General features: G+C 39.2%; 1 protein-coding gene across 3 annotated transcripts in view; it reads left to right on the top strand.

Moving 5' to 3' along the window:
• Window positions 1-13585, top strand: part of TBC1D31 (TBC1 domain family member 31) — a 33690-nt gene extending 20105 nt beyond the window's left edge. For all 3 annotated transcript variants that reach the window (XM_077809838.1, XM_077809840.1, XM_077809841.1), the window contains 8 exons: window positions 1413-1565; window positions 2522-2657; window positions 3069-3161; window positions 7339-7479; window positions 8484-8678; window positions 9114-9264; window positions 12187-12318; window positions 13204-13585. In XM_077809838.1, the coding sequence (XP_077665964.1) occupies window positions 1413-1565; window positions 2522-2657; window positions 3069-3161; window positions 7339-7479; window positions 8484-8678; window positions 9114-9264; window positions 12187-12318; window positions 13204-13349 (1147 nt within the window). In that variant the 3' untranslated portion in view covers window positions 13350-13585. The remainder of the gene's footprint in view (window positions 1-1412; window positions 1566-2521; window positions 2658-3068; window positions 3162-7338; window positions 7480-8483; window positions 8679-9113; window positions 9265-12186; window positions 12319-13203) is intronic.
• Window positions 13586-14127: the final 542 nt, after the last annotated feature.

Below are 14127 nucleotides of genomic sequence, written 5' to 3'. Positions count from 1 at the left end.
TGCCTGGGTGGCGGGGGAGAGCTCTGGGGTTGGGCTGGGATGAGGGGTTTTGTGGTGCAGGAAGGGGCTCCAGGCTGGGGATGAGGGGTTTGGCGTGCAGGAGGGGGCTCAGGGCTGAGGCAGGAGGTTGGGCTGTGGGAGGGGGTGCAGGCTGTGGGCTCCAGGAGGGAGTTTGGGTGTGGGATAGGGCTCAGACTGGGGCAGGGGGTTGAGTTGCGCTCCAGGTGGCGCTTACCTCAGGCAGCTCCCAGGAAGCAGCTGGCATGTCCCTCTGACTCCTTGGTGGAGGTGTGTCCAGGCGACTCTGCATGCTGCCCCCGCACGCAGGCGCTGCCTCCGGAGCTCCCATTGGCACGGTTCCTGGAGCAGGGGCAATGCGCGGAGGCCCCGTGGCCACCTAGGAGCTGGAGAGACATGCGGGCTGGTTCCCGGGAGCCACGCAGAGCTGAACTTTGAATGGCCCATTCAGCGGTGCTGACCAGAGCTGCCAGGCTTCCTTTTTGACTGGGTGTTCCAGTAGAAAACTGGACACCTGGCAACCCTAATGAAGACTAGAAAAAGGGAAATGTATGTGCTTGGAAAAGGATAGAATGGTTAGAGGAATAGAAAAAAGTGGATTTACACCTTACCTTTTGATGTCTCTGTTTGGCTTGTTGGATTTTTTAGTTAGATGGATTAGCTGGCAAGTAACGATTGCTGCAAGTAACGTTAAGCTTAAAATCAACGTGTTTGTTAATTCTCTGAAAACACCTAGGTCAAAATTTTCAAACTTGAGTGCTAAAGTGAGGTACCTAAATCCACTTAAGATGGCAAAGTAAAAGTGATCTGGCTTCCAGAGATGCTGAGAATTCTCTGCTCTCCATTGAAATCAGCAGGAAATGTGGATTTTCAGCACCTCTGAAAATTAGGTCAGTTTCACTTAAACATCTGAATAAGACCTTTAGTGCCTGACTTCAGTCACCCAGGTTTGAAAATTTTGATTTTAGCAGATAAGCCATTTTATAGTTAAACTAATCTGAAATTCTCTTCCCAATAGAAGGCAGCTGCAAAATGTTGTTTGAGTAGCTAAATGTCTTCAACAGCCTGAGAAGTGCTAGTGTCAATTATGGCACTTGAAGGGTACTATTGCTTTTACCATCTGTGAAGCTGGAAGCTATGTTAGCCAATCAGCTTCATCCTCTTGTCATAATTCTCATTTTCTATTGTAGATCTCTCTTTTGCGCTATAGCCAATTTACTTTAGAAGACATGGTTCAAACTACTTCATCACTGGGCAATTTGAGCATAGACATAGCTTTTATAATGATCTTAATTAATATTTTTCCAATATATGACCAGCAGTTTTTACTACCTGAATAATTTCTTGAAATCTATTTTGGTTTCTATGGTAATATATAAAAAAAATTTATTCAGACAATTAGTTCACGAAATAGAAGCTAAAGCAGTACAGCGAAAAGTAGAAGATGAGGCCTGGTACCGGAAGCAAGAGCTGCTTCGTGAGGCTGAAGAACAGAGGAGAAAAATTCTGCTGCAAGAAGAGGAAAAATTGGCAGATCAAAGACAGAGGTAGTAGTAGTAGTAGTAGTATGAAGCATGGCTATAACACCGTGCTATTAAATCTTTTATCACAAGTAGGGACAGAGATGGCCACTATTTTGTTCAAATTGAAATGTGCGGAAGCAGTGAGGTCTAGTGGGTAGGGCATTGGACTGGGAATCTGGCAATCAGGATTCTGTTCCTGGCTCTGCCACTGACCTGCTGTGTGACCTTCGGCAAGTCACGTAGTCTCCAGTCCCACTTTTTCTCTTCCCAAACAGCTTATATACCTGCCTCTTTAGACTATCTTTCACTATGTGTTTGTGCATTGGAGCTTCAAGTTCAGTTGTTGCCTTTAGCTGCTACTGTGACAGAAGTTATTTATATTAATGAGGGTGCATATTTTCAAATTTCTATTCGAGTTAAGAATTTTTCTTTTAATTACCTACCAAGTCCTAATTTATAATGTAGAAAGAGTCTATAAACTTTGGGATTATAAACTGTGAGAGAAATTCAAGATCCCCATGAGGATTCTTTTTGTAAAGGGGGATTTTTTTTTTAGACCCATAATATTTACACACTTTTTTTTTTTTTAAATTGAGAGTTGCGGATTAAAGGAGTTAAGTGACTTTCCTTATCTACTAATGAATGAGGAGTACAATTCTGGTCAAGAGGTGGTGTAATATTGTGAAATTCTCTCAACAAACTAAAGTGCCCTTTTTTTTTTTTCAGTTAACACCAATAGTTATAGAGTTGATGGGACTTTTGTGGGAAATGGGGAGAGAGTGCCACTCTTTGGATTTAAGTTTGTCTTATAACAATGCAGTTTTTATTTCCAAAACAAAACTATGATGTCAAAAGTGTTAGCAGTTAAAGAGAGTAGTTTGTGACAGGTAATGGTTAGCTATTATGGAACATCACACTCATCCGTGTCAGCTTTCCACCAGTAGCAGTTTATTTGTTCCTATTTCATTTTTGCCTTGAAGACTAGCAGCTGTGAAAAGAGAGTTGAAAGTAAAGGAACTGCAGCTATTGGATGCTGCAAGAAGCCGTTTCCTGAAGCATCAGCAGGATCAGCGTCAAATGGAGCTAAAACGTCTGGATGATGAAATTGCAAGAAAGGTTTGTTTTCCTCATCTAATCAATATTTCCTCCAATGTTTATTAAGAGAAGTAAACAAGAAAAAATTCATAACTTATGATAGGTAATGAAACCAGTTGTACCATGTTTTGTGAAACAAGATGTATTTAGAAGTTGGGTGGGTGTCTGATTCATTCATATTTATATAGTTTAATTTGGCACCTGTTGCTGTCCACATGGTTTACTTAAATTAGCAAAATTTCCTGAGAAAAGCCAGATTGATCCAAATGTTGGCATTGCTGAAAAACGAAGTGAGCTGCCTAAGGTTCTAAACCTACTGGCTGGAGTATTTTTAAATGTGTGTGTATGCAGTAAAAGGAAAGGAAAGATGGTGGTATAGGAAAAACAACTTTTCCATTTTGGGGTTTTTATGTGTATATTTCTTTCCTCCAGGTGTCCATGAGAGAGCGAGAAACAGCTGCTACTGTTCAAGATGTAGAAGTGCGGCAAATAGAACTTGAATCCCAAAGACAGCTTTTTGAACAGGTATATGGCCATGAACTACATACAGTCTCTTGGGTTTTTTTCTATTTATTTTTTGTTAAACTTTTTTAAAATATGTATACAGAAAAAACAAATTATACATAAACTTCTCAAATATATTAACCATTTGCTACCGAACCTTAGCTATACTTGCAATACTGAATTATAGATAATATGAATGCTTAAAATATAAATGAAGTATTTGTATTACGTAACTTACAAACAAACATTTGTTTATAAAAATCCAACTAGTTAAAGTATTGAAATAAGATAAAGAATAGAAGCAAAGTTCAGAGGAGGGGGGATAGAGACTGGGAGGGAAGGAAGTAGATAGAGAGGAAGGAGAGGCAAGTGGTGGGACCCGTGCATTTAGCTGGATCATTCAGATACTTCCAGGAAAGCATCCCATGTTTCTGAGAATTTTTCTTGGGTATTTGTTACCATATACAATTCTTTCCTTGGTGGCCAAGTTTATAGTGTCTATGCTCCAGTCTTCAAATGCTGGTCGTTTTTTGGATTTCTGTTGTTGTAGTACGAATCTTTAGGTAATTGTAAGTGCTCTGCTGAGCCAGTGTTTTTTCAGATGTATTCAGCTTCCAATCAACGTACATTAGGTTTAGTTTTTAATACAATTTTATTTGATAGGAAAAAATTCACTGAAATTAAGTTCTTCCCAAAACGTGCAGGTATAGGAGCATTCTTAGAGCATGTGGGCTAAGTGTGCACCTGCTGAATCACAGTGCAACTTTTTTTTTGACTTAGCACTACCTGTTTTGAATAGTTGGAGTGGGGTCAAGTGCATCCTCCATGTGATTTTTCTGCTGGATTAATCTTAAATGGAGGTCCAAGGAACAGTTCAGAGCACTGACTAAAATTTGTTTTCATTGGTTAGCAGAGAAGAATTGGCCTAGTTCCTTCTCCCATTTCTTTTTTAGGGAATCTGTGTTTAATTCAAATTTGCAGGCCAAGTGTGCATATGATGTTGCCGTAGTTCTTGGCAATCTGGGTAATATCTGGAGAAATGACAGCAGTTCAGGTGGGTCATGGGTGGCGCAGGCATCGGGGCCAAACAGATCAGAGATGGCATGTTTAAGTTGGATATATTGCCACTGTTTCTTAGTCTCAAGATTGAACCTCCCTTTTGATATTGTAAAAGGGAGGAAGGTATCATTTGTATTAAATTGACTGATGGTCAGAATCCCTTTCCTAATCCAGTCTGGCCAAATGATGGGGTTGCATGCTATACAGAGTTTCGCATTACCCCAGATAGAGGCCCTGGTATGTAGAAGGGGGTGCCTGTTAAATTTAGTAGACATAATATGCCAATTATATTTGACTGCCACAATAGATTGGTAATTGCTCTTTAGGGAATCGGTAGTAATCTGAGTGCAGTGCATTGGAAAGGGGTAAAGGAGCAATGAATTCTGCTTCTAGCTGGAGACAGCCTAAGGTTGTACACCACGAGGGAATGAGCCACTATGCTGCTTGACTAAGAATTATTGTCTGGTAAAGTTCAAAGCTGGGAAATCTAAAACCACGTGTTTTGACAGGGAACTGTAATCTGTGTAGGAGATTCTGGGTTTGTTACCAACACCCCACAAGAAGGACCTGAACATGGTGTTGGTTTTGGTAAAATAAAAGGGAAGAATATGGAATTCAGAATGAAAAGGATCTTGGGAAGAGCATTCATTTTGATTGTTTATTTTTTCCCAAAGTGAGAGAGAGAGAGTGCCTGCCATCTATTTAAACTGTTGGTTAACTGCATGATTAATGGGGCTAGATTAACCTTGACTATGCTTTTAATTTCCTTAAGGAACAGGTACCAAGATATCTGAAGTTTGTCTGTTGCCATCTAAGGCTTTATGTACACTGGACTTTCGTCAGTAAAACTTTTGTCGTTCAGGGGAGTGAAAAAAGCACACAGACACCTGAACGACAAAAGTTTTACCAACAAAAAGTGCCGATGTGAACAGCGCTTTGTCAGCGAAAGAGCTGTCCTGCTGACAAAGCTGACGCTGCTCATTGGGGGTGGAAGTTTTTTGTCTGCAGGAGAGCTCATTCCTGCCAACAAACAGTAGCTACACCGCGCACCTTTTAGCGGCATGGTTGAAGCAGCACAGTTGTGTCACTAAAAGGCGCGTAGTGTAGACATAGCCTCAATGTCCCTATAGGAGAGCCACTTCCAACTAGATCCAGTGAGCTCTTCATTGCTTCTGACTTATCCCAATTTATCTTCTAGCCAGAGAGTTTACCAAAGTTATCTATTGTTTGTGGGATATTTAGAAGAAACTTGTTTTGAATGGTTGTCCCTTTGCAGTTCCCAAATTCCATATTATTGCTTTGGCCAGATTGGGGGGAAGGAGGCGAGAGAGAGAGGCCTCTTTCTTTAATTTTTTTAATTTGATTCTTTAATTAATTTAATCAGTGGCACCTCAGGACTGCTTCTTTGTGCCATTTTTTTCTTCATGTACATACAAATATAACTTGGTTGTTACAAGTTGCATCTGCACACTTGGTTGAGGAGGATTACTGAGGAAAAAATTACCATCAGTAGAAATGAGTCTAAAAGTAATGCTGTTCCTCTTTGCAACTCCTGTGTTAGTCTATAGTATCCTGATGTTTACTGAAGCAATCCGTGTAATGCAGTGATACTCAGACGTCAGTGGTTCAGGAGCTCAATTAGTGATCAATATTACGCAAAAGAGCCACAGTAGTGTGAATTCATTGTTGCATTTACTATAGTACTATATATTCATATTTAAACAGTATGACCGGGGAAATATTTAGTTTTTATATAGATATAATTCTCACAGCAAAATGACTGACCAAGTATTATTATTTTATCAATTACAATTGGTTAATACCATAGTAAAAGCATCCTGATTGGTTAATAACTTAGATCACTTAATAATTAAATTACAGAGTCCTTTTCATACCATGTGCGGCAAAAAGCCACAGGAGACACATTAAAGAGCCACTTGAGGCTCTCAAGCCTCAGTCTGAGTATCAAATTGTCAAATAGCATTATTTTTTTAAAAAAAAGGGATGGGGAAATGTTTATGGAAAAGGAGTGTTTTTCTTCATTAGTACTGTTCATAAAGCAGTTTCTGTTCTGTAATCCTGCTATAAAAATCAGAAAAGAACTCTACTGGGTTTTAAAATATTTCCTGCTTAAAGATAGAAAGTCAGTTTCGCATGACGAATGGCTTCCCGCCTGTTGAGAAGTGCTGCTGCCAGCGGGTAGCTTTAGAAATGCCAACTTTAGTTACAAAGATTGAGCCAGGTTTTCAAAACCCACCTGTGCCCATCTCGAACACCTGCAAAGCCCAACTTGCATGCACACAAGTGGACTTCTGAAAAATCTGACCAGTTATTTTCAAATGCACCTTCACATCACTTGTATGTGATTAAAAAATGCTTCTTGCCATATAATATTTCAAAATCTGTGCTGAGCACAATGGGGTTAACTGTCTTTAAGGGTTCACTTATTAAATATACAGTCAGCTGCAGTGTGGGTATTGTGGCTACGCAACACAAACCAGTCTAAACCTATTTATACTCAGTAACTGTAATGTCAGCAGCTGAAGGAATTAGTCTTATAATGATCAGGACCTTTAGGATAAGGGGGTAGCGCTTATTTAGCTAATTGATCCATTTTAGAAAAGGGTACGGAGAGTCAGGATTTCTAGCTGTGCTACTGACTTGTATGGCCTTTAGCAAATAATTTAATTTCTCTGTGCCCTAGTTTACCATCGAGATAGTGGATATGATGATATCTCTGTATCTCGTATTGGTGCTGTGAAACTTAATTCAAATTTGAATTATTTTGAGATCCTTGGATAAAAGGTGCTGTAGATGTACAACGTATTTACAATGGGCCTGGTTCATCATGATAGTATTCCAGCTTTACATTGGGGTAATTCTACTAAAGTCCATTGAATGGACTTATGTCAGTATAAACTTCCAGGTGCAGCGTATATGTTAATATAGAGTGGATAAAGCAATGTGGGGGAGGGAGATACTTATGGTTGGTTATGAAATACATTAGGGTGCGGTGTATCTGATATCCTTGGACATGTTCGTTTCTGCACTGAAGTTTTCAATATGAAAAAGCCGTAATTATCTTTAATGTGTAGCATTAGCTTAATTATTGTATTTTTATGCACAACTGTTTTTACAGCAACTTGTCAAAGATCAAGAGACAGTGACACAGGAAGTAAAAGGAGAGATAGATGCCAGTCGAAGAAGGGCCGATCTTGAAGAACATCTAGTTCAGAGGTTGATAGAAGTTAATCAGGATGAGGACCGTAAAGCTCAGATGGTAAGAAAATGGATTTAACTTGTATATTTGGAAGGAATGCCTCTTCCTGCAAACAAGCATGAAAATCTTTCAAAGAAAAAGAATCCTAATTTTTCCTGACAACTATACTTACTACATTTTGACCTTATGCAAAGAATCCCACTTTAAGTGCTGTTCAGACAGTTGGAGTATATTGAAGTCCTGCTAGGCGTGGCTTGCATGAAAGCCCTCCTTTGTTTTCCCAGAGACTGGAAGACATATGAGAATTAGCATGATCCTTCTAGTAGATATTGCTGGTTCCCAGGTTATCTTTCTGTCAAGAATATTGGATCTCATGGCCACAAACATCTGGGTTTTGGTTCTTTGTGTTCACTAGTGATGCTTCCTAAAGACTTAGATGGAATCAGCCTGCAATTTAACTATAGACATTGACTTCCAAATTACAATACTCAACAGATGCATCCAGCTTGGCATTATGAGCTTGTTTGGGTTTCCAAGCTCAGAACTCTTATCAGCACAATTGAAAGACAGTTGAAGCCTACCCACTGTCCCAGTGCTTAGCTTGTCTCTGTAGTTTGTCCAGAAATAATCATATATGTCTTAATTTTTTTTAATCTGCCTTCAATTTTGTGGGTGCAGTTGACTGTCGGTAGAAATGGTAGTATTTAGGTGTCTGATTTAATTGTACTTGCAGATCAGGTAAATATTTAAATGTTAGCAAAATGGCACCCCTAAAATATTTGAGGTTCAGTTAAGTCTTCTTTAAAATATGCCCATGTATAAATAAGAAGATAGCAGAGGTGAGAGATAAGCAAAGGGAGAGACTTGTAAAGAAACAATTTGCTGTAGTGCATAAACGGGAGTTCTACTGCAGCGATAATTCTCTGGAACCTATTGCTGGTAGAGATCTTTAACAATGGCAGTAAAATAAATTTAAGTTTGAATGGAGAACGTTGTTCTTGATCTGTAATCGGATAGTGTGCTAAAGTTAAAGTAAGTGCGTTTGGCTGATCACTTTTTCTTAGCTGGCTGAAGAAAGTTTAGCAAAAGCTGATCAGAAGTGCATCGACACAGACTGGAGAATCCAAGCCTTGTATAAACAAAGATGTGATGATCTAGACCGTGAGGCACATTACGAAGAGATAGCTAAACTTCTTCATGACAACAGAGTAAAAGAAGCAGAGTTGCTAAAAGCAATGAAGGAAGAGCAGGATAAAAGGGTAAGCGTGTCTTTGCATTTCTGGGGAGATGACGTGCAAAAGAGAAAAAGTATGTGGCTGCGGCATGGTGCAGAATGAAAAGTCAAAAGGGTTTTACCAAAAAAGTGTCCCCCCAACATTTGTTTTTCCCCTAATGTCTTTTCCCTGATTTTGCTGGTCAACTAACAGTGTATAGCTAGACTCAACGTTTTTCCTAGTCTAGACCCAGAATAATATCTTCTACCTCCCTTTAGCTGCTTCAAGAGGACCCTGGTGGGCATCAGCAAAAGCTCTTCTCAAAAGTAGAAAACATTAACTCAGTGTCTTACAGCACTTTTTTGTGTTTAAATGAATGATGGTATGTAATTGTAAATCATTCAAATGGCTTTCTGTGAAGCTTGCTTTTTGCATGTTGCACTTCTATTGAAAATGTACTGAAATGTGTCTGTTGTATAGTGGGAAGAAGTTACAGAGAAAAGAGCTCAACTGGAAGCAGAGCAGCTAGCTGTCGCTGCTTTGGACGCAAGGAGGAAGCAGTTCTTAGAGGATGAAATGAATGATGCAATAGACCTGGCTGAAAAGCTACAATGTGAAGATGGCTATTTTGGTGAGCATACAGTAGTACTTCCATTTACAGTGTACATGATGTGGATATTACACTAACTCATCTATGTAAATATATTTACCAATATCATAAAAATGTAGGACTGGAAGGGACCTCGATAGGTCCTCTAGTCCAGTCCCCTTCACTGAGGCAGGACTAAGTATTATCTAGACCAAACTATTGTACTGGTGATCCCTTTCACACAGCAAGTCTCTGAGTGCAACCCCCTTATAAATTAAAAACCCTTGTTTATATATTTAATACCATTATAAATACTGGAGGCAAAGCAGGGTTTGGAGTGGAGGCTGACCACTCGCGACCCCCCATGTAATAACCTCCAGACCCCCTGAGGGGTCCTGACCCCCAGTTTGAGAACCCCTGATCTAGACCATTCGTGACAGGGGGTTGTTTAACCTGTTCTTAAAAACCTCTAATGATGGAGATTCCACAACCTCCCTTAGATAATTTGTTCCAGTGCATAACTACCCTTACAGTTAGGAAGTTTCTCCTAATGTCCAACATAAACCTCCATTGCTGGAATTTAAGCCCATTACTTCTTGTCTTGTCCTCTGTGATGAGCAGAACAATTTATCATCCTCCTCTATATAACAACCTTTTATGTACTTGAAGACTGTTATCATATCCCCCCTCAGTCTTCTCCAGACTAAACAAACCCAATTGTTTCAAGTTTTCCTTGTAGGTCATGTTTTCTAGACCTTTAATCATTTTTGCTACTCTCCTCTGGCCTTTCTCCAGTTTGTCCACATCTTTCCCAAAATGTGGTGTCCATAACTGGACACAGCACTCCAGTTGAGGCCTTATCCGTACTGAGGAGATTGGAGGAATTTCTTCTCATGTCTTGCTTACAACACTCCTAATATATCCCAGAATGATATCCAGTTTTTATGCAACAGTATTACATTGTTGACTCACATTTAGCTTGTGATCAACTGTAACTCCCAGATCCTTTTCTCCAGTACTCCTTCCTAGGGAAAAACAACGAGGAGTCCTTGTGGCACCTTAGAGACTAACAAATTTATTTGGGCAGTCATTTTCCATTTTGTATTTGTGCAGTTGATTATTCCTTGCTAAGTGTAGTGCTGTGCATTTGTCCTTATTGAATTTCATCCTGTTTGTTTCAGACCATTTCACCAGTTTGTCGAGATCACTTTGAATTCTAGTACATGCCAGATATCCGTCCATAAGACTGACAAATAGGGCCAAACTTTTAAAAGAACCTCTATTTGTTCTCTTCCATCAATTCCAAACACAAATAACATTTAGAAGCTAACTTACTTCTGTATGTAGTTTAAGAATCTAAATTCTGCAACTGGCACCCACAGTTGATTTCCACCCATAAAACTGAAGACCATTTTTAAAAAAAATCAACCCCTACTTTATATTGTTTTAAAATCTTTGTTGGGTGTGTGAATAAACGGAAGGAGAGGGGGTAGTGTGCTTTAAATTTTCATTGAACCAGAAACTTTCAATTAACTACTAGTCATCTACTGTCGTGAGAGATGGTGACAGTGGTGGTTTCCCCTTATATAAAATATTTTACATAAATATACAAGAAGTTTCTCTGCAGGTTTTACTTCTTCCATCCCAGCATCAGATTGTTTTCAGACAGAAGAACCAGCAATGTTCCCTTCTCACACCATTAATACAGTTTCAGTTTAATTCTTGACTTTGCCGTCTCCTCTTACTGCCCATTGCGAGTGGACGGGGACAGACCTTAGGCATATAGAGTGCAGACTCCATAGCATAGTCTATATATAGTTAGAGGATACAAAACATAATACCAAATTGCTCATTTTGCCTTTGTTCCTTTCACTACTGTGGTGTATGTGTACAAATATGTCTTTCCTTTGCCACTGGGATTTTGTAAATTCCTAGAAATTGGAGTTGGAAAATATCCGTTAAATCATCTAATCCTAAATCAAAGCAGGATTGTTCCCTATGGTGGATTTACCCATCCAACTCTTTGCTCAGCATGATGACGCTGAAAAGCTTAAAAAAAAAAAAAAAAAAAAAAAAAAGGTACTGTACTTTAGAGGCACTCTAAAATTAAGTGGTATAATAGAGCACTGTTTAAATAATATCTCCAGAAATTTTTGTAAAAAGTTTGTTCTTCCTTCACTGTTTAAAAAACTCTTGAGAGAGAAACACCAACAAAATGATCAGGCCCCACCCCTTATTATCTTCTACACAGATACACTCGCACAAAGTTTGTCCAAGTGAGGTCACAACGGTAGCTTGCGGAAGTGCCTAATTCACATCATGTGAACTAAACTGCAGTTGTCTTAGTCTTCTTACTCAAGGTGCCATCCACTAAGACGACAAGTGCCGGTATGCAATATTCTACCTTAGTGGCCCATTTGTCATCAGCTTAGTCGTATTTTAAAAAATATTGCATTGTGGGACGTATAGTTTCTGAAATTTACTAAAAATGCGTGGTCTTGGCCCCACAGACTGACAATTTGTGTTATGCATTTTCCAATCCCTACTTAATTGGAGCTGCCTGCACACTAAATCTAAGGCCAGGTCTTCTAGATGACAAGCCAGGTGCAAATCTACAGCATGCCACCTTGCCATGCAGCAATATCCCATGTGAATACTGCTATGCCCGGTGAAAGTCCCAGAGTGCAGTTTAGCCTACCATGCTTTCTAGTAGTATGCTATGCTGCACTCCAGGACTCTGGCTGCACTGTTGCAGTGTTCACGTGGGACATTACTTTGTGGCAAGGTGGCACTCATTAGATTTGCACCCTGACTTGCCATGTAGTAACTCACTGTGAAGACATGGTCGTAGATTTAGTGTGCAGGCAGCTCCAATTAAGTAGGGATTGAAAAATGTGGCTTTTAATAAACATTAGCTATTAAATTCTTACAGTTTACAAAGAAACTTCTCTCCGTTTCCCACAGAGAGATTGCGTGATTTGAAGACTGGGTGTGTACAGCAAGATTTAAAATTCCAGCAGGTGCCGAGGGAAGCCCAACCCAAGTCAGGATATGTCTGTCTAAATGACTTATCTACAGCAGAGTCCTCAGCACACTGTAAGTTGCTAAACTTCAGAATAATCTTTCTCTCACTTCTAATTTTGGAAGCATTACCCAGGCACCAAGGTGGGTGAATCAGTCTTTCATAAATGTACAAATTTATTTTTAATTGATTTCACACCTGAAAAATCCCTTTAAAAACAGTATTGTGAAGGCAGTAGGCAACTCAACTCTGCCAGATTATGAGAGATGCCTCTTGTGTTAGACCCAGCTATATCTCCACCCCATAGTTGTGTGGGATTTGCATTTGTATCTAGAGCTTAAACACCGTTACATAGCTCTCTGTGGCTTTTGGGAGTGGAGAAAATGTAGAATTACCTATCATTCAAATCATCTTGGGAGGACTCATTTGTTCTGGTCAATAACTAGTCTCTAATTATCTATTCTGGGCTATCTCTGCTTCTACAGCCAATGAAAATGCTTGTTAAAAGCTATTCTTTAGTTATACATCTTATTGGTGAAATCCTCCTGACACTACAGGAAACCTTAATACCTTTGAAACTTTAATAGTGCTTTAGCTTCTCCATTTGCCACAAAGTACAGTATAGTAATGATACACTTTGCAAAGGACCTAAAAGAACCCCATGGAAGTCGGAGTTGCTCTCCACTTGCAGTATTTAGAGCTGTCTCCTTGATAATCAAGGGACTGAATGAAGGAATAGAAGTGCAGTAATTGTCTTGTTATATATTAAAGACAAAGCCCTGCAGTATTATTCTCCAACAAGAAATAACTTTGTACCAGTTTAGTCATGAAAAAACTGAATCCCATACAGGAGGTCAGACTAGATGATCATGATGGTCCTTTCTGAACTTAAAGTCTATGAATCTGAATCTTTTTAATGGTTAGTTGCAATATTAATTCTGAGCCTCTTTCATTTCTAGTTTCTTTAGATAGAAGACGAGAAGAACTGGAATGCAGAGAACGGGAACTGATGGCAGAAGTCAGAGGGCTCAGGCAAAAACTTACTTCACAGGCCCGAGCTACATATCCGCTACCTCATTTTCCAGACACAAAGTGGACCACTTAAGAAAGCACACTTTAGCAGTAACTTATTAATCACTGGAATTCTAAATAGTTATGTTGTGATCAAAGAAACTGATTTTTAGATTATTTATTATAAATGCTTTTGGAAATACTTTTGTATATAAAAATAAAATACTAACTAGAAATGTTATAGTTGCACACTTCTGATTGTTCTGTCCATAATGACACTTCATTCTTGATTTTTTTAAAAAAATAAATGTACTTTTTTTTATTGCTGAACCACTGAATAGTCAATATTTGAGTACAAGGCATATTCTGATTACACCAATTCCCTGAAAAATCAAAGCACTGTTAAAATGATTTATTTGTCAATAGTGTTTAATGGGAGCCTCTTTTGTAATCATTTTAATGTTTTCCATCTGTCTGTTATCTGGTACAGTCAACCCGTGGAACTGCTTGCCAAGGAGAAGTCGTGAAGGCCAAAAGTATAACTGTGTTCAAAAAAGAATTAAATAAATTCATGGAGAATCGGTCCATCAGTGGCTATTAGCCAAGAAAGTCAGGGATGCAACCCCATTCTCTGGGTGTCCCTAAACCTCTGACTGCCAGAAGTTAGGACTGGATGACGGCTCACTCGATAAATTGCCCTGTTCTGTTCATTCCCTCTGAAGCATCTGGCATCAGCCACTGTTGGAAGACAGGATACTGAGGTAGATGGACTATAGGTCTAATCCAGTATAGCCGTTCTTACGGTGCATTCCAAATGAGGCAAAGGTGATCTAAAAGTAAAACTAGATATAGTGGCCAGATCCTTAGCTCCT

The sequence above is a fragment of the Eretmochelys imbricata genome, chromosome 2, assembly GCF_965152235.1.
Source record: "Eretmochelys imbricata isolate rEreImb1 chromosome 2, rEreImb1.hap1, whole genome shotgun sequence".
Taxonomy (NCBI): domain Eukaryota; kingdom Metazoa; phylum Chordata; order Testudines; family Cheloniidae; genus Eretmochelys; species Eretmochelys imbricata.
The sequence above is the reverse complement of the archived record's forward strand: the minus strand, read 5'-3'. Positions and strand labels throughout refer to the sequence as shown.